This window comes from Microtus ochrogaster, chromosome 19 (assembly GCF_000317375.1).
Source record: "Microtus ochrogaster isolate Prairie Vole_2 chromosome 19, MicOch1.0, whole genome shotgun sequence".
Taxonomy (NCBI): domain Eukaryota; kingdom Metazoa; phylum Chordata; class Mammalia; order Rodentia; family Cricetidae; genus Microtus; species Microtus ochrogaster.
In genome coordinates this window covers 36891744-36911866 of record NC_022021.1, presented here as the reverse complement: position 1 = coordinate 36911866, position 20123 = coordinate 36891744, and the positions used below count along the sequence as shown (strand labels likewise).

The 20123-nt window shown below is 35.6% G+C and overlaps 1 protein-coding gene across 2 annotated transcripts in view; it reads right to left on the bottom strand.

The window, feature by feature from the left end:
• The window catches only part of LOC101986955 (cadherin-10), a 184757-nt gene that overhangs the window by 20001 nt on the left and 144633 nt on the right, over nt 1-20123 (bottom strand). For both annotated transcript variants that reach the window (XM_026783755.1, XM_005356651.2), the window contains exons 6-8: nt 13257-13444; nt 11550-11803; nt 3787-3923 (exon numbers count right to left, since the gene is read on the bottom strand). In XM_026783755.1, the coding sequence (XP_026639556.1) occupies nt 3787-3923; nt 11550-11803; nt 13257-13444 (579 nt within the window). The remainder of the gene's footprint in view (nt 1-3786; nt 3924-11549; nt 11804-13256; nt 13445-20123) is intronic.

Sequence of the window (20123 nt, the reverse complement as noted above, 5' to 3'; positions counted from 1 at the left end):
AAAAATATATGCAATATGATCAGTTTCTAGATGTACTTATAGGAATGCTTTGGCTTCCTGAGTATTCTAAGATCCCAAGTTTATTATGAAGTCACTGACTGTGACATTAATTTTAGAGTCTAGCATTTTCCACCTGGCATTTTAAAATATTTTTTTTAAAGAAGGGGAAAAGAATTACGCCATGCTATAATGCACTGAATAATTACCTGAGGGAAACTGCACTTGTCACATGATATGACGTTTGCTGTGCAACATAGAATTAAACTGTTAGAGGCGGACCTGGAAGCACATCAGTAAGAGGTTCCTTTACACATTCCACTGTCCTGCTCAGGACTTGGTGAGGGACACACTTACCATCAACCCAGTGTTTAATGTCTAGTGAAACAAGTCCCTGTGTGTGTTTTGCTTCCATCCTCATTGCATTAAATGCCCAGAACAGCATAATGGGACCCTGGCTTCATGTGCTTGGCAGGTGGGCATTTCTAGCTCTCATTGCACAGATTGATTTCACTTAAGGGCGAGAATAGGCTTAGCTCTTAAGAAGTAATTGGCTTAGCTTTTTACAGAATCATAATTACTTCAACTAGCTTTAGAAGTTAAATTTCTCAAAGTATCTGAAATAGAAAATGCAATTCCAAGCTCAGTGAGCTTGAAGAAGGATCTTGAGCGGAGCAGACAGCACAAACAATCAGATTCCAGAAGCTCCAAATTGGATCTCATTAGATACAGAAGACAGAGAAATAGGAGTTTTCCTTTATAGGAGAAAATATGTTTTTAAATTGATAGCCTCAAAAGACACTACCATTTATAACTCCCTAAACAAAGCACGATTTGGGGAAGGCGGAAGCGAATCTCTATTTACATCCCAGCTAGAATGCTGAAGCTAAATCCATTATTCCAGTTAAAATCCCGGAATGGCGTTCTGACTAGACTACTTGCACAGTTCTGAAACGTTGGGTGATTCGGATCTGGTTTTAGTCTGCAATAATTGGTTTCAATAGCTCTGTTTAGACAGTTGCTTGTAGACACAGTATGGCATGTATGGAATTTATAGGCAGTTTCTTGTAAATGCAGACTGTTCTTTTGTTTTCAGGCAGCCCAGATGCGAATAATCACACAGAAACCATGTTAATGACAACACTGTTTGGCCAATGGTCAGGCTTCTTATTAACTAACCCTTGTATGGTAAATTAGCCCCTTTCCATTAATCTGTGTATTGCCACTTGGCTGTGGCTTACTTAAGGTTTTGTCTGGTGTCTTTCTCCTTTAGGAGCTACTTGGTGTCTCCCTATTTCGCCTACTATCTGTATATATTTCTGTTCAGATTTCCCACCTAGAATTATTCTGTCCTGCCATAGGCTGAATTAATTTATTAATCAATGGTAATAAAACAGCATACAGAAGGGGAAACACACAACCATGGCTCAACTGAAAGCTAAAACTTCTTATTATAAGTATACATAGAGCCACAGTTCAGCACTGGATTGTACTTCTGGAGTCCAGTCATAGAGAGGTAGGGGTGATATTATGAGCAAACGGCCCAAGACTAAGATGGGATACCCACAGAAATAGCTAAATTGAGCTACTAGGAGTTCATTGAACCCAGAATGACAGCTGGGGTGCCAGCATAAATTCCGAACGAACTAGACCCTATGAATGTGGTTGTGTGACATGGGCACTTTGTGGCGCCACTAGCAGTGGAACCAGTTTTTATCTCTAGTGCATGAACTGGATCTTTGGAGCCCATCTCCTGTGGAGGGATACCTTGCTCACCTAGATAAAAGCAGGGAGAACCTTTGTCCTGCTTCAAGTAATATGGCAGACTTTGTTGACTCCTCATGGGAGGCCCCACCCTTTCTGAGGAATGGGTGGGGGTGTGGTGTTTAGAAGACCTGGGGAGTGTACAGGAGAGAGGGGGAGGAGCTGGGATTGGTATGTAAAATAAGATGGTTTTAAAAATAAAAAAAAACAATAAAATAAAGTGTACAGAGCTGCTCTGCCTTATAATGGGTTCAGCAAGGGATTGGGTATTGGGAGGTTTTCATTAGCATGGGTATGTGACTTTTCCATGTCTTTATGATGTAATGGATTGCACATTTGATTTAAGGCTCTGTTGCTACTGTCTCAAATTTCTTCATGCCTTTTATCTCTTGTTTGTTCTATCAGATATGATAATGCTCTTGTTCTTTCAGGCATTTCCCCAACATCACTTTGATTTAGACTTCTTGCCTTCTGAGTGCAGGGATTATAAGCATGTGCTGTCCCATAAGAACCCATAACGATTTTCAACAGTCCACTAAAGAATTACAACGGCATCCACAATGATAGAATCCTTTCTGGAAGCAATATCTGGGACAGTTTTAGAAATGTATTGTTCTCAGATTTTAACTTGCCATTTTCTTATTGGATAAACTATTGATTTTTTTAAAGCATGTATAGAATTAAGTGTTAGATCTAGAATTCAAATAATCAATTTGATTCCCAGTTTACTGCTTCTAGCATTGTGAATTTTTAAAATTATAAAAATCTCCAAGGACCATGATCTACAATAAGATGAGGTTGATAAAAAAATTAGCAAAAGACATTCTAACTTAAAGATTTTAAGAACAATCCATGCCTCTACCCTGATTTGTTGTGGGCATGTGAGCTCGCTGCTAATTTTAGCTCTGCTATACTTCATTGCATGAGTGTAGGAAAAAAAATGTTGCAGGATTAGTCTTGGACTTTATAACATGAGTGAGAGAACCATCCAACACCGAATTTTGCTTGGCAAGGAAATGCAGTCCCCGATATCTTATCCCTAATTTGCTTTTTCCTCTACCTAGACACATCTGGGAATGCTGTGAATTCAATGCAGGACTGATCCCTCTCAAGACAAATTATTAGAGGAAGTTAGTAAAAAGGCCACATCACAACAACATGAAATGATGCCCATCTCAATTGACCAGCTATTCTTTTTTGTTTGTTTGTTTTGTTTTTTTGTTGTTGTTTTTTGTTTTGTTTTTGTTTTGCTTTGTTTTGCTTTGTTTTTCGAGACAGGGTTTCTTTGTGGCTTTGGAGCCTGTCCTGGAACTAGCTCTGTAGACCAGGCTGGTCTCGAACTCACAGAGATCCAACTGCCTCTGCCTCCCGAGTGCTGGGATTAAAGGCGTGCGCCACCACCGCCCGGCTTCAGCTATTCTTAAATATAAGAAAAGTGAATTAAAAATACGAACAAGTAAATTGGGGAACACAACCTGTCTGAAAGAGAATCTGACAAAGATCACCCAAGAAATAAGAAACACCAAAGCTCAGAAAGAAAAATTAGTTAACAGTCTCAATAAGAGATTAGACTAAACAGAAGAAAACAAAATAGCAGAGCTTGAAAACACAACATTTGAATTATTAGTGTCTGATAGAAATAAGAAAAGAAATTCAGAAAGCATTAAGAGAAAATGCAAGAGCTGTGGGGTGTTCTTAAATGAGTGAATATTTTCCTTCTTGACTTACCTGAAGGAGAAGGACTACAAAGAAAATTTAGACATTTAGACAATTAACACTCAAACAATGTCAAAATTTTTGAGAGAGAAAACATTTTCCTATAGCTACCATACGCTTAACTATTCCTCAGTTTAGAAATAAAGGAATTACTGAAACAATTTGACATTTGAAAAAAGTATTTAAAAAAAACACAGTAAAACTTAATTTGAAAAGAGAGACTGTTTCAACATAAACATACAAATATTTTAAAATGCAGGAATCAAGACATTCACAAAATAAAAATATTCATTAACTCTAACTCCTTACTGATCTCAGAAGCTATAACGGTAAGATTGTGCCATTGAGACAGTTCACGATCCAGGGGCTTTGAAGTATAAAGCGATCCATTTCCAGAATGAATGTTAAAGATTCTGTCAAGGTCAGTATGGCGATCCAAAGTGAATCTAGAAATAGATGGTACAGAAAATACAGGGCCATAATATTGATGGTTTTCATGAGCAAATCGTAAAATACAAAGATAAACACTTTACTCATAATCATTGGAAACCACAGAGCTAATGTAGAATATAAACTATTTCACCTGTTAAAAACGATGCGTATGGGTCACTCAAGGCTTGAACTGGCATTTGTTTTGCTTAGATAAACAATTTCTGCAAATGTTCATTATTTTAACCATTTAAACTATTGCTGGTTGCCATAAAGTCGACTAATTTGCATGCATTTTAGTACACAGAATAGGGTTATCAGATGTAGTTTCATTATCAACTGACTGTACTCAGTTCCCAAGTCTTATGATGATGAAACACTGCAATCGTCCATCATAAAATGTCCATGTGGGAAACTTAATTTTGTTATTAATGAGAATATTGAAGACAAGATTACTTTCGTCAAAGCAGTACATCATCAGCTTGTGGTAATTTGTAACTTTATATGTAATATCCACCAAGCTTCAGGTTCTTTATTCACATGAATTATTATTAAATAAATGCCTTAAGGTATTTTAAAATTACTACAGTTCAGTGTAAGAAATGCTTATCCATCTATAAAGAATAAAGTCTTTATGAATCAATGAAAACAGCTCTGCTACAAACCGATAGCAGGCATCATGTCGTACATCATTTGAAAGCATAATCCCAGCATTTGTCACACAAGGAAGCATAATCAAGGCAAACATCAATACCTTTGCCATAACCAAATAAAGCAAATCTCTAGTTTCCTGCATCTAGAATAATTTTCAAATAAAAAATTTGTTCACTAGCCAGGGGTTGGACATACCGTTAATCCCAGAACTCGGGAGGCAGAAGCATGTAGATCTATGTGAGTTTGAGGACAGCCTGGTCTACAGAGCTATTTCTAAGATAACCATTGCTACACAGACACACACAGACACACACACACACGACACACAGAAACACGCACACACACACACATACAGAAACACGCGCACACACAGACACACACACACACACACACACACACACACACACACACACACACACACACACAATGTCTCATGGCCCAAGGAAAGAGAAATAATTAAGATCTCTTGAGTAAACTGGGAGGGTATGTAGAAGGAAGTGGATGGCAATAGGAACATGAGTTATCCAAATGGCAGAGTTGGTGGAGGAACAGAAAAAGGGAGAATAAAAGAGTTACCTTGATAGAGCCAGTCAGTCACTATTGGAGTAGGGAGAAACCTGGTGTTAAGGAAATTCCCAGGAATCCACAAGGATGACCCTAGATAAGACCCCTAGCATTAGTGGAGAGGTTGCCTGAACTGGCTTGCCCCTGTAATCAGATTAGTGACTTCTCTATCACGATAGAACCACCATTCAGTAACTGATGGAAGCAGATGCAATGATCCACAGCCAAGCACTGGACTGAGTTCTTGGAGTATAGTTCAGGAGGGGGAGGTGGGATCATATGAGCAAGTGCGGTTAAGATCATGATGATGAAAATCACAGACAGCGACCTGAGCTAGTGGGAGCTCATGGACTCTGGAATAACAGTTGGGGGACCTGCATTGGACTGGACTAAACCCTCTGAACATGGGTGACAGATGTATGGCTTTATCTGTGTGGGGGGGCCCTGTCAGTGGAACCAAGACTTATCCAGGGTGCATAAACTGACTTTTTGGAATCCATTCCCTATGGGGAAAAACCTTGCTCAGCCTTGATGGAGGAAGTAGGGGCCTGGTCATGCCTCAACTGGTATGCCACAGTTTGTTGTTGCTCCACGGGAGGCCTTACTTCCTTTAAGGAGTGGATGGGGATAGTATGGAGTGGAGATGGCAGGTAGGAGAAAGAGAGGGGGGAGAAACTGTGTTGCTTTATAAAAAGAAAATAAATAAATAAAAATTTGAAAACAAAATAAAGCAAAATATACAATGAAACAAAACAAAACAAACAAAAAATTAGAGAGAAAAACATAAGGAAAATTTTACTGTAAAAGAGTCTTCCATGATTATCCACGGTAGAAGCTGTCTTCAACCTTCTAATTTAAATCTTTCTGTATTAATCCTCTCCACTTATGACACTGTCTATTAAGTTGTTTCATCACAAATTTAAAACAAGAAATAAGACATGGAATCATGAAGTCTTTTGCTAGTCTTGGTCTATCCAGCAGCAGACTCTAGCTGAGACTCACTGAATACTACTTGATTCTCATGGGCAAGCTTCTCTGAGTGGAAAATGTATCCAAACATGAGAACAATCTGCCAATAATTATCAAATCAAAGAAAATAGAGAACTAATTGTCAGGTTAGAAAACTGGGAGGTCCTTCACATGTTAAAAAACCTTCAGTTTCAGTGTGTTGCTTACTACATAAAATACACCCAGAATAGTGTATCACTGTCTGCTCTCTGTCTTATGTGTGTTCTATCTTGAGTATGCTACTAAATTTGAAAGTAAACAGAAGAATGTGGGGGATTATTTGGCGGTATCTTGTAGGCAGAGATCAGACTTCTACCTTACAATTAGTATTTTTGTTAATATATTTTGCATGTGTGCACATACCACAGTACATATTTGGAGATCAGAAGACAACTGATGACCTTTGAATATCTTTGGACCCAGAAGAGCAATTGTAAGACTTGAGCTCTTGTTATCAGACTGTCAGGTAGAGCTCCCTCACACCCTGGGTCATCTTGCCAGCCAAGATCTTTCTTTCAAACATAATTTATAGTCTAACTGTATTCCTATCTCTTTGCTGGCAAATTATGTGGTACCTTTCATTTTCTTTCTTAAAACTATTTCCAGAATATGCTTAAACAATTCTTATTTATGCATAAATAATTCATAATAAGTGACTACATTTATAACACATATAATTTGAGTTTCAACAAAAGTATTAAACTGTCAACTATATTCCCTTTGAATATCTATAATATTTCCTTGATATAGCTAGAGATTAATTCTGTTGATACAAAATCTCTCAGAAGCTGAATCCTTAATATAAGGTGATAATAGCATTCAAACAACCAAGAAACATATATTAAGTTTTGCATCACCTATACATATCTGACTCCCAATGATGTTGGGATTAATGAGTCCTGACCTTCACCTGCTCTTCCCTCCTAGAACCTTCTAATTAAAGTTACTAGAAGCTGTGCCTAGCTTAGAGGATCAGAGGATGGGATTTTCACCTGTTGTCCATTGACTACATGGTGCTAATAAAGAGGGGTTTTTGGTAACAGTGTTTAAAGGTCTGCATGTCCGTCTCTGTGTCTGTGTTCTCAACCTCCAGCCCCTTTCCCGAAGCTCGCAAACTGGGGTCTAGTGCATAGCACAATATAATCTAAAGTCATGGTGATATGCATAGAAAAATATTTATTTTCTCAGTATAACCACAATATCTTTTTCCAACTATTGTCTCTTTCTACACCTTACATCACCTCTGCATGTCTTACATTTCCTAATATAATGTCAATATATGGGATATACATAAAAAGCCTGAGCATGTCAGTAAAAGCAGATTTTTTTTATTCTGAATATTTTCTTTTTCTGCCAAGATAATAATGAATCCATGAATGTGGAAAGCATAACCCATAATATTTAAGTGTGTGTTTATACAAATATATTTATATAATATATATATGTGTGTGTGTGTGTGTGTGTTCTATTTAAACCATAACATCTAAAACTCTCTGCATTTCCTATATCTAATGTAGAACAAAGTGTAAATATACCACAAACTGCAGCACTAAACTTGCCATATAGAGCATTATAGCTGGTATAGTAGTTTGAAAGAAAATGGCCTCCAAAGGGAGTAGCACTATTAAGAGATATGGACTTGTTGGAGTAGGTGTGGCCTTGTTGGAGAAAGTGTGTCACTGTGGAGGTGGGCTTTGAGGTTTCATATATGCTCGAATCATGTCCAGTGGGACAGTTCACTTCCTGTTGCCTGCATATCACTATGTAGAACTCTCAGCTACTTCTCAAACACCATGTCTGCCTGCATACTAACATGTCTCATCATGATAACATGAAACATTTAACAATGGGTTAAATGTTTGACCTGCTAGTGAGCCACCACAATTATATGTTTTCCTTTATAAGCATTTTTATGTTCATGGTTTCTTCACAGCAATAGAAACACTAAGAGTTTTCTTAGTGGGGGGTGAGGTATTGCTGTGATAGACCTGACCGTGCTTTTAGTTGAAGAAATATGGACCTTGGAACTATGAATTAGAAAAACAGCTGGATACTTTAAATACTACTTAATTGACCATTCTAGTAGGAACATGGAAGACAATGGTGCTGAGTGTGATTTGGACTGTGGGTTCCTGGATCAAGAAGTTTCAGTTGAGAAGAACATTAATATGTGACAAGACCGGTCAGTCTTGTGATATTTTGGTAAAGAATGTGACTGCTTTCTGTCCTTGTCTAAAGAGTCTAACTGAGGCTAAAGTAAAAAGTGTGGGAGTAATTCTGTTGGTAGAGAAAAATCTCAAAACAGCCTAGTATAGACTTTATCATGTGATTATTAGTGTTAACTTTGATGAAGATTTATAATGAAAAGGATTGAGTTAAGCAAATGACAAATGAACAGATGAAAAAAGGGGGCACAAAGATGTAGAACAGAGCTAACTCTTATGTCAGCGAGCTAAGTGGATTATAAAGTGGAATAAAAGGAGTGGTGACCTCGGGGCAAGATCCCACTTAGCTAAGTCTCCTACTTGTGAAAGGGATTAGAGAAAAGTTTAGAGCTAGGTGTACTGGTACATGCCTTTCATCCCTGTACTCAGAAGACTAAGGCTGGTAGACATTTGAGTTTGAGGTAGGCTGGGTCAACAAAGTAATTTCCAGAATACCCAAACTTAGCCAATGAAGGAAACCATTGAAAACAAAGTTGGTGGAAATGTAATTAAGTGAGGCGGCCATGTTTTAACCCCAGAAGCAGCAAACCTTGGCAGCTTCAGCCACATGGCTCTGAAGTTAAGGATAGAAGAAAAGGGATATGGAAATTGCTTCTGTGACTAAGGAAAACCACTAAGGCTAGGCAAGTGACAGGGGTATCCCTGAATGGAGGCATAGAGATTGTTTCTGACCGGTTGCACTGGGTGATGCTGTGAATTTGAAACCTGGACTGCCTTGGAGACCAACCATGTCGGACATGACAGAGCCCTGGGATACCTGCTGAGTAGAGCTGCTAACCATCTCAAGAGAAAGAAGTGTGCTTGAGTCAATAAAACTAAAACGAGTTGGGGATCTGAACAACATTTTGACATTGACATTGAGAAGCAGATTTTTTTAGTTTGTCCAGCTGGTTTTTGAATTTGCTTCCGTCCAGTATTTTCTCATTATACTCTCTTCCCTATGCTTTGGTGTGGTAATCCATATCCTGTGCCATCTTATGTTGGAAGTATGTGATTTGGTTTTTGGTTTTGATTTTACAGGGAATTACAGTTAAGAGAGTGCATGAATCTCAGAAGAGACTTGAAACTTGAAACTTTTAGATAAGTTTGAGAATGTTAAAGACCATGGGAACTTTTGAACTTCATCTGAAGATGTATATCATATTGCCTTATGATATACATATAAGCTTTTGGTTGAAAGAAAATGGCCCCCAAAAGGAGTGGCATTATTAAGAAGTACGGCCTTTTTGGAGTAGGCATGACATTGTTGGAGAAAGTGTGTCACTGTAGATACAGACTTTGACGTCTCATATATGCTGGAGCCAGCCCAGTGAGACAGTTCACTTCCTGTTGTCTGCATATCAAGATGTAGAACTCCAAGCTACCTCTCAAGCATCATAACTTCCTTTTCCATGTCATGTCCCAAAATAACAATAATGGACTACATCTCTGAATTTTAAGTGACATCACCACTTAATGTCTCTTCACAGAAATACAAACCCTAACACAGATAGCTGGTACTTAAGACATGAAAACGTACTTATTCTCTCAGTACTTAGGAAAGCACCATCATCAAACATTTTAATTTATTGGGACATGTCCAGAGATAGATTTGATATAATAATGTCCAGTCTGTATGAAGACACAAATTAATTTTACATTCTTGAGAAATATTTTGTTATTATATTAATACCAATTGACTGGTATTTATTCCTCATAAGGAGTGTATAGGTTTTGGGCATGAAGACTATTTGGACAAGGTTCTTGCATATCATGTATGAGGCTCTGAGATGGACCCCAGAAGTGCATAGTGTGGGCATAGTAGTAGACGTTTGAAATCCCAGAACTTGGAGGTAAAGTTAGGAAGATAAGAAATTCAAGGTCATCATTGGCTACATTGTACAGTTGTGATTAATATGTATTGCAAGAATCTGTTTTAAAACAGATAAAGCAAACACATCATATTCTAAAATCTGTTTCCAAAACAGGAACCAAAAACATAGCCTACTTAGGTTGGTTGGCAAGAAAATGTTAAATACTTAATGGGGAAAATTAAATAACCATATTAGTTACTTTAAAATTCAAAGAAAGAAAATGCATAAAATGTAGCAATTTTAATAAAGCAACAAGAAAAGAGCCATTTATGGCAAATTTCATCTGGTATATGGGAGCACTTGTGTGGTTATGATGCACAATTTTCTTTTTCTTCTGCCAGTATATAACTTGTGGTAGAATGCATGAATATAAGACAATGTATTTGCATAAAATACATGAATAAGTGACATACAAAGATATATTACTTTGTGACTAGTACAATTTTTTAAGACTAGTAGAATCTGCAGAATTGTTCACTTGAATCCACTCAGAATCCCATGGAATATAAAACCTAAGGTTCTATATATCTTAAAGCTGAAAAATTCAAAAGACTTCACTCAGAAACTGCAAAACAAATATTGCAACTCATACTTAACTGTGTCACACAGATGCAAACTCAGCTTACAAAGTTTTGGCAAAGGAATAAAATTCAAAATCCACAATAGACTATCAGATTAAAGGAAATATTCATTTTGATGTTGAACAATGTACAAAGAAATTTATTATTTCTTTAATACACCAGTTCAAACGCTAGTGAAAACTTTGAATCTTGCTTATTTTTATATATCTATCAGACCTCATGTGCCTTTAAAATTGCATAGAAAGGGGCTGGAGAGATGGCTCAGCAGTTGAAAGCTAGGCTCACAACCAAAATTGCATAGGAAGAAAAGTAAAAAAAAAAAAAATGTACAGAAAAGATTCTCATGTGTCTAGATATTCAAACCTTTTTTGAAACGGCCAATTAAAAGAAAATAAAACACACACAATCATGAAACAAATCTGAAACAACAATCTTCCCATTTGTGATAGACTGATCATGCCTATCCGAAGCATCCAACTATATATTTTTTTGATCTATATCAATGATCAGAATAACCAATGTTTTAATGAATCAAACTCATGACATAGTCCATTAACATAATGGATAAGGCAAGGACTAGAAAATCATGAAGGAGGTAAATGCTTTGCCCACAACATTTTGTCAAAACATCTCTTAAATTCTGGGCACACCAAATTTATGTAGAATTTACATGAAAACTCTTGTAATCAAGCAGAATTTCATGGTCCCAATATGCCTCCAACTCTGTTCCTTTTCATCTTTAACAGGGACATAAGTACCTGATAGAACTGGAAGTAGAATCGGGGTCTCTTGCCATGACAGTGCCAATGATTGTGCCCACTTCAATGTCCTCATGAACTTCAAACAGATAGGAGGATCGGCTGAAAACAGGGGGCTCATCCACATCTTCTATGGAAATTTTCACAATTGTAGTATCTTTGAATGGCCCTAGGTAATAAAAGCGTGGATCCACATGGGTATTTTCTGCCTCGACCTTCAGAGTGTAAAGTCTCCGGCTCTCATAGTCAAGTGGCTGGATAAGACAAAAATTATCAAGTTAAATTCTGGGGACCGGGAGTCTGCCCTCCTTAGTTTACACTAGGATTTGAAATCCTGCATGTTGTTCATTAATAAGAAGTAATAAAAATTAGACACTTTTTAAATTTTTCTATTTCCCATTGCTATTTATAAATACATGTGTCTAATATGTAGTGCTTTTGAACATTTGAAAAATTTTAATTATTATACAAATTTGAATGAATATTTAATTTAATCTCTTACGGGTGATAATTCCATACAAACCATGGGCTGATATGTTATGCACTTCTGTGTGTATATGTACTTGATGATATAAAGGTTAGGAATCAACATTTTAAGACAAAAATTCTATGATTTTAAACATTTGTGGTTTTAAAAATCTGTCCAAGTATTTTTTTCATCAGTGTAAAGGGTCCAGGAAAGTATGAAGTCTTTGTAGAATTTCAAACATCAGCAGTTATAAGAAATACTCAAGATAATCAGTGCATTGTTTAAAGAGAAAAAACATATAGCAATTTCATTAGTAGGATGTATTAAAAACAAAAATGGGCTTTACTACTTATATAATTTAGATATCATGATTAATAGAATGGGATAAAAATCATTGCTTTCTCAAATTTGCTCATCTTTTTTTTTTTTTTTTTTTTTTTTTTTTTTTTTTTTTTCAGAGAAGCAAAAGATTCTTTTTCCATTACTGCTACTTTCTGGTTAGTAATTGCTACTTTCTGGTTTTGAGAAGTTGCGTTTTAGCATTACTAGTCACTGGAAGAAACAGTTTGTTGTGTGTCCTGCGCTTCAATAGCATCTCAGGAAAACTGTATTAGTTACCAGTACCTCAACAGTTACTCTTTATGCAGCATATCAATTTGACCTAAATAAAAACGTGACAGATTTTTCTTATAATAATAGAGCAAACTACAATAAAACCTGGCTATCTTTAAGTTCTTTCATTGAGTATATGTTGTAAAAAAAATTTAATTTATGTGGCAGAAGGAAAAATGTGAACAATTAAATTATGTTCCAATCCATTCTGTCTCTTTTTACTAGCAACTCTAATTATTGACTCATACATCTGGATAGCATGTTATTTTTATGCCTCCAACTGTGATGATATCTTGCCATTATTAGTTATTAACTGCTCTTTAAGAAAACTTTGTTTTTACAGGGGCTTTTAATAATATGACTAAGAAATATAATTACACATGTATTAAATTGACTGTTTAAATTTTTGTTCAAGCCTCAGGTTTCATGTTTCAAATAAGAAGAATATATTGTCAGAATGTCTAAAAGGCTCTCTGGCATCAGAGTCTTCTTATTTATTGTAATGCAAAACTCAACTGAGCATACCAATGCTTTTTCTTTTGGTAGCTAATGCAAGAGCAAACACTACACAATGAAATTTCTGCTTGCTAAACACAAGGATGCTTGTTTATATTGAAGCTGAACACCTTTTTCACAGTAATGACGCCTTCCTGTGTGTCCTTCTCAGTTATAATGTCAAACATATCTGTCCCATCTCCATCAATAATGCGGTAGTCTACTTCAGCATTTTTTCCCATGTCAGCATCGGTTGCTTTTACGCTTCCAACAGCTGTTCCAACTGGAGAGGATTCAAGAACTCGAAGATGGATGGTATCTGTACGGAACAAAAAAATATAAATTCTAATATAAATATACTTATTTATATACATCATTTCTTTCTCTTTGTATATACACATAAATACATATACATATATGAGAAAAAAGTGATTAAGTAGATTTTTCTAGAGAATATTCAAAAGAAAAGTCTGTGCAAAGGAATATCATACAACATATAATCTATGTTAGATGTTGAATTAATATTTTGAATATATTTATTAAAAACTGGGAGAAAAATATGGAATTTCAAGGGTGCTTTCCTGGATATAGCAATCTGTATAGTGTCAGTGGTTAATTCTGATTTTGAAAATTAGCGTATTTCATTTGAATAGATGTCATCTGAGTGCATACAGGGACCTGAATCCCTGCATGTGTTTACATAATCACAACAAGTCACCTGAAACACAGTGAATATTTGTACTCTACATTTTCCATGCTATGTGCAGTTATTTACATCTCTTACTTTAGCTGCAGATCAAAACAGCTCAGAAATCCACAGAATCAGTCACGATGCATAAAGAATCTCATCTCTATTTGTGACAACTAAAACAAAGACTGGTCTGTGTTGGAAATAAAAAGATGTCCTTCACAGTGTCAGAGTACAAACATTAAATTCTGACAATGCCTCTTTCATTCTGGAGCAAAACACATATACAACTAAGCCCTTGGTATACCTGTATGTGATTCCAGCACGAACCTCCCCTACCACTAATGAGACTTAAATTTTAACACCTGGTCATAAACTACAATTTCTGATGGGTTAATTGACTGTAGGCATGCTTCTGATTATAGCTCCATGTGCCCATAAAGCTTAATTCTCTGTATTAGACATCATAAGGTCCTGACCTGTTAAGTTGTCCTGGTATTACATTCATATTTCTTTCTTAATATCTTTTACCTCTAGTCTCTTCCATGAAAGATTTGCATTAAATTAGACCTTCAGTATTTTTTTGACTAAAGAATTTTCTATGTCCTTCACTGTAGTTTTATCACGTTAGGTCTTTATCATGAATTATTTCCTCATTATCCCCATATATTATCATAGAGTTCTCCAAATACAAGATTCCTTGATGTGTGCTCATTCAGGGGCCATGTAATAGCATAAAGGGGGTCTCTCAGTATGAATGTCTTTCTTACAAATGGCATTGGAGCTCAGCGTGGTCTCCGCCTATGATTTTAAACATATTCTTTTCTGTTCTTGAGGTCTTGCAAAGTTGACAGCAAAACTCCACTACTGACTTGCTTACTCTCATATGGATGATCTTTGCTCCAAGTCTTTCTTTCCCATGGAACCCCTGAATCCTGAGCAGCCCAGTGGCTCAGTTGATCACCTCCTTCAGGTTCCCGCTCAAATGTGAGCATGTGAGCTTGATATAAAGTAAACTACATGAAAACAACATGACCAACACCTAAGCTTTCTGGCATGCTTCCTAAACCCATTCCATTCCTATGTGTTTAATTTGTGTGTGTAGCATCAAAGAATACAATGAAATAAGTTTTTGGTACTTCTTCTATCTTGTATTCCCTGTTGTTTCTTTTCTTCTACTATTGTCAAGTACATACATTTCTTTGTAGTAGGATATAGTAGTTTCATATTGGATAGAAACTTTAGAATGAATTTACTGAGTTGTATGCCTTCCTAAATTGTATCACTAGTTAAAATATCTCCATCCACAATGCAATCCACATTACACACTTGATGACTACTTTGAGATGGCTCATTAGTTAAAGCATGTACTGTTCAGCCTATAGATCAATATAGGAAAAGACAGGATCTTAATATTGAAGACCTGCTCCCACATGCTTCTGTCTCCCTATTGTAAGTACACACACATGTTTACCACACACTTACACGAGAGTAGATGATCACCAATACATTCTTTTTTTTTTTTTTTTTTTTTCGAGACAGCATTTCTCTGTGGCTTTGGAGCCTGTCCTGGAACTAGCTCTGTGCGCCACCATCGCCCGGCAAACCAATACATTCTTGAAAGGTTAAAATAGAAAATTAGGTTCTTTATGCCTTATATAAGGCAACAAATCTGAGAACCAAAAACACAAAGCAAAGCACCAAAACAACCATCAGCAGAAAACTCCAAAAGGCTTATAACGGATGCACTAACGGAAGCTAAACACACTATGTAGAGAGAAAATAGGACTACAGAGGAGAAAAATGTATTACTTTACGCATTTATGAACAGGGAAAGACGGAATGAGTGACTTGAGTATTAAATGTAAAATGATGCTATAATAAAATAACCTAGCACTCAAAGAAATGAGTTAAAATAAAAACAAAGAATAGTGGAGTTTTAAACAAATCCACAAGAGAAACAATAAAAATACCAAACTCATTTTGAAAGACTTCTCCAATAAAGCCGATATTTTGCGAATACGATCTGACCTGCCTTCACTAACTTTTCTGTTATTTTGAAAAGAGCATTTTCCTTTTTTTCATCATGAAAGCATACTTGTTAAATATGAATAGTTTTGTGTTTTGCCTCTGCACAGTATTTACCTGCATTGCATGAAATCAGGTTGTCTTGTGACTGAGATTACTGATGATTACTACATTCCTGTCCCCTGCCATTTTTCACTAATGTTAAATTAGTATATATTTATTTATAATTGATGCAATTGATGGCTCTCTTACAGAAAATGCCTTGAGTTTATACAAATATGTTTCATCAAAAATCTTCACCCTAATTTTTGCATCAATCAGTAATATAGCCAGCAAAATACATACTGGGAACTAATGATGGTGATCTTGATTTTCTATAGTGTCATAATTATTATGTAGAATTCTCTAAAGGGAAGCTTTTTTTTCACCCCATTCATTTTTAATTATTTTTATTTATGGAGATGATTAGTGACCAGTGAAGCCTCAAAAACCCTGATTTTTTTTGAAAGTCTGCTTTTTCCCATGCTAGAATAACTTCATTTCCTCCTGTAACTATTTCATATTTGATATTGGTAATCTAGTCAGTTGCCTTCAGTGCCTATGAATTTTCCTTCCTCATATTTTCCCAATCATTACTTAAATGTAAGTAACAAGATGTTCTAGATAGATTCTTCTTATAACTTTCCAGTATAAGACATAAAATCAACTAGGTATTCACGTGATTTTAGTTAACCAAAAATATACTTCTAAAAAATTTGATCAAGTATGGTGTTCTAGAATCACAGACTATTAAATCTTTGAGTCATAATGTGTAAATATGTTAAGGACAAAAGGAAGATAATTATTTATACTTGAAATAAGAATCTAATACATCTAAATAACACCTTAATACAACTTTAAAAGTGTAATTTCACTAGATGTCAGTTAATATCTTTCAGCACATTATCTGATCTTTCAAAAAAGCAACATATATATCCTTGAGAAAAGATTTTTCAGTGCAATGGGTAGTAATGTAATTTTTAAAAATGTAATTTAAAAAGATCATGCAATACAATGACAAGTTAGAGCTACTTAAGCAAAGAGCATTGTTACATTAATACTGATAATATGCCTTGATTTCTAAGCTTCAATGTAACAGTTGCACATTGTTTCTGAATGTTATTGCTGAAAAGAGTGTAGAATTCCATTTCCTGACATTAACATGCAACTCAGTTTGACTTCCCTAATATTGCTTGCTAATGCTGGTGTTTCTCCACTTATACTCTGAACATAGTCTTGATGAAATTTTATAATTTTTAAATCTGAGGAATTAAAAGGAAAATGAGGAAAGAATTTATTCATGGAACAATTAAGTGAGATATCATTGAGTAACTCGATTATAGACGAAAACAACAACAACAAAAAAACTAATCAATTTGTTGCTGGAGGCTACAGAATTAGATAAAAGTTAAGAAAATAAAAAGCTTCCGTCAATAAATTTTATATTAAATTAAATCAGGATTTGTTTCTTACAAGGTTAGCTTGTTAATTTAGTCTGATCTAATACTAAAAATACATTAAACACTTTAAATTATACAAAGATACATATATACATATATGTGAGAGCATATATGCACATATATATCTATACACAGAGGTAATGTATGGTGGTAAAATAATAAGTCATCATACTGCAGGAAAATAAAGATCACAAGAAGTGGACAATTATATTATTTTACCTGTGAATATTTCTCATTCTACAATAAATTTATCTTAATTTGGATTGATTCATGAAGCTATAACGATAGTGACCAATTCCATGAAACTCACCAGACAGTTACTCAGCTAGCAGATAGATATGAACTAGGACTAGCTGGATGTCTTGGCTCACACCTATAAATGCAGCACTTGAGAGAATGCAGTTAGGGAACTGCTGTTGAGTTCAAGGCCAAATAAGATAGGGTAAAATGGAAATTACTGGGAAAGTTACTAAGTCATCCCTCTCTCAAAAATTTCTAAGTAAGAGGCAATGCAAGGAAAATAAAATATGTTGTCCCTGATGAGCTGATAGTTTAGTGTCTATATTAGCAAACATATGTCTAAAGGCCTATAGAACAATAAAACCTAGATGGCTAAGTGGAAGCATTAGGTTGGATGTAGAAAACCATTTACAGATGCATACACCAGAAAAATAAAAAGTGTGCCAAAGCAGAAACAGGAAAAATGTAAGTTAAAGGCAAGATGTGAAATCTTTTTATACCTATTGAACTTATAAATATGAAGTCTAATAAAACCAATATAAAGAACATTTGTACAATAGAAATTCATGTATGGCCTAGCAGAAGGTAACCTATGAACATTGATTTGGGGTGTACATGATTCTGGAGGCTTTAATAAAATGAACCCAGCTTTGTCAGCTGATTGTGTACACATCACCTGAGTACTATAAGGGCTATTTTTTATCAGAACCTTAGAAATAGGGACCACAGCTGTAATGATCCTATATAATTAAAATTTGATTAAATTCTCCGATTTCAAAGAAGGTCACAGTTTGATAATCTGGGTAGTAAAAGCTTGAATTCAGCTCACAAAAGGGATAAAATAAGAATATATGTTTTGAAATTAAATACTGTATAATTAGGAGACATTGGTATTTACAAAGTTGCAAATGTAGAAACAAAACATAGAATTATATTTTAAAATAATAGTAATAGCAACATCAACAATAACAACAACAACAATAATAATAATAAAATGCAAATTGAATGGACTAGCATATAGCCATATATTCTTCTCCTATCTGAAAGGAAATACTTTTAGCTATCTTTGTGTGCAACAAAGGCAAATGATCAGTAGGAACATAACATTAAATTGAAAACTTAAGTTTCTTATACTCTTAAAAAGTAAGTATTTTAAATATTGCAAAACCACGTTTCTGAACTTTGATCAATAAGATAAACTTGGCATAAAAAGATAAGGACAGGATGTCATCTATGTTTGACTGTAGTCTGTATTTTATAAAGACCCAAAATATTATCTTAAAAACAATAATCACGCCAAAGAAAACCAGGAAGCCTGAGCTCTAACAAAGAACTACAGGCAACTGAGGAAATCTGGGAAGGGAAAAGATGGCCATCCCTGAGGTAAACACACTATTGGTGCACAATGACAAACAGTCAGCTCTGAATACATGCTTAAAGGTAGAATTATATGGACCAAAGTGGTTCTATTTAGCAACAACATGTCTATGCAATGCATATAAGCATGCAACAGCAATTAGTGAAAAAAATAGGCTGTGAAATTAAAGGAGGGTTGGGAGGGGTCTATGGGACAGTTTGGAGGGAGGAAAGGGAAGGGAGAAATGTAATTAAATTATAATCTCAAAAATATTCACTGAAGCTGAAAATAGCAGATGGATCAACACAATATTAATAGCAGCCAACAAGAGACTAAGTGAGCTAGAGGAGAAATAAAATTAATATATAAATTAGAGGTTCACAAGAGGGAATGAACGCAACTGTCAGTGAGCTTTTTAAAAAGCAAGTAAGAAAATTAGCAATGTCATGAAAATTTGATGATAAAATTATTTTGGCCCCTCAATGTTTACTCTAGCCAACATATTAATTAAATTTGATTCCCAAAAGAAGACAGTTTCATATTCAGCCAATTCCATTTGGTTCTTTTTGAGTAACCTGGTGAAGATTGTATCCCATGAAAACAAAAGAGTAAATCAAGATCCGTGGGTCCAAAGAATGCATAAGACATACTGTCCACAAAGAAAGGAGAAAATGCCTGAAGCGGGAGATTTCCTCAAATATAGAAAGCTACAGAAATTATCCAATCTAAGTTAGAAAAGCCACACCAAGGTTATGGGACTGCTACTGGGGACCTGACCTTCTAAGTGGAGAAAATGAAACTCAGAACTCAGTAACCAAGTTTGAGCAGAGGTACCCACGAGGTTAAACGAGGTCTGGAAAGATGGGTCCATGGGTAAGAGCTTTTAATAAGCAAGCATGGGGTCTTGGATGTGAGAGGTGGGGGAATGAGGTGCTCTAGGGCATTTTGGCTGCCACTCTAGCTGCAAGTTCAGAGACAATCCATGTCACAGAATAAAGAGTAAGAGCAGGTGCCGTGGACCTATGCTCACCAGCTTGTTATCAGAGTTCCTCCTGTACAAAGCAATGTGCATGCACCCTTAACATTTACATGCATATGAGTAAGCATGCACATGCGTGAGCACGCACACACACACACACACATGCACACACACACTTTTCTATGATATTAGATTGTAGGAACTGAT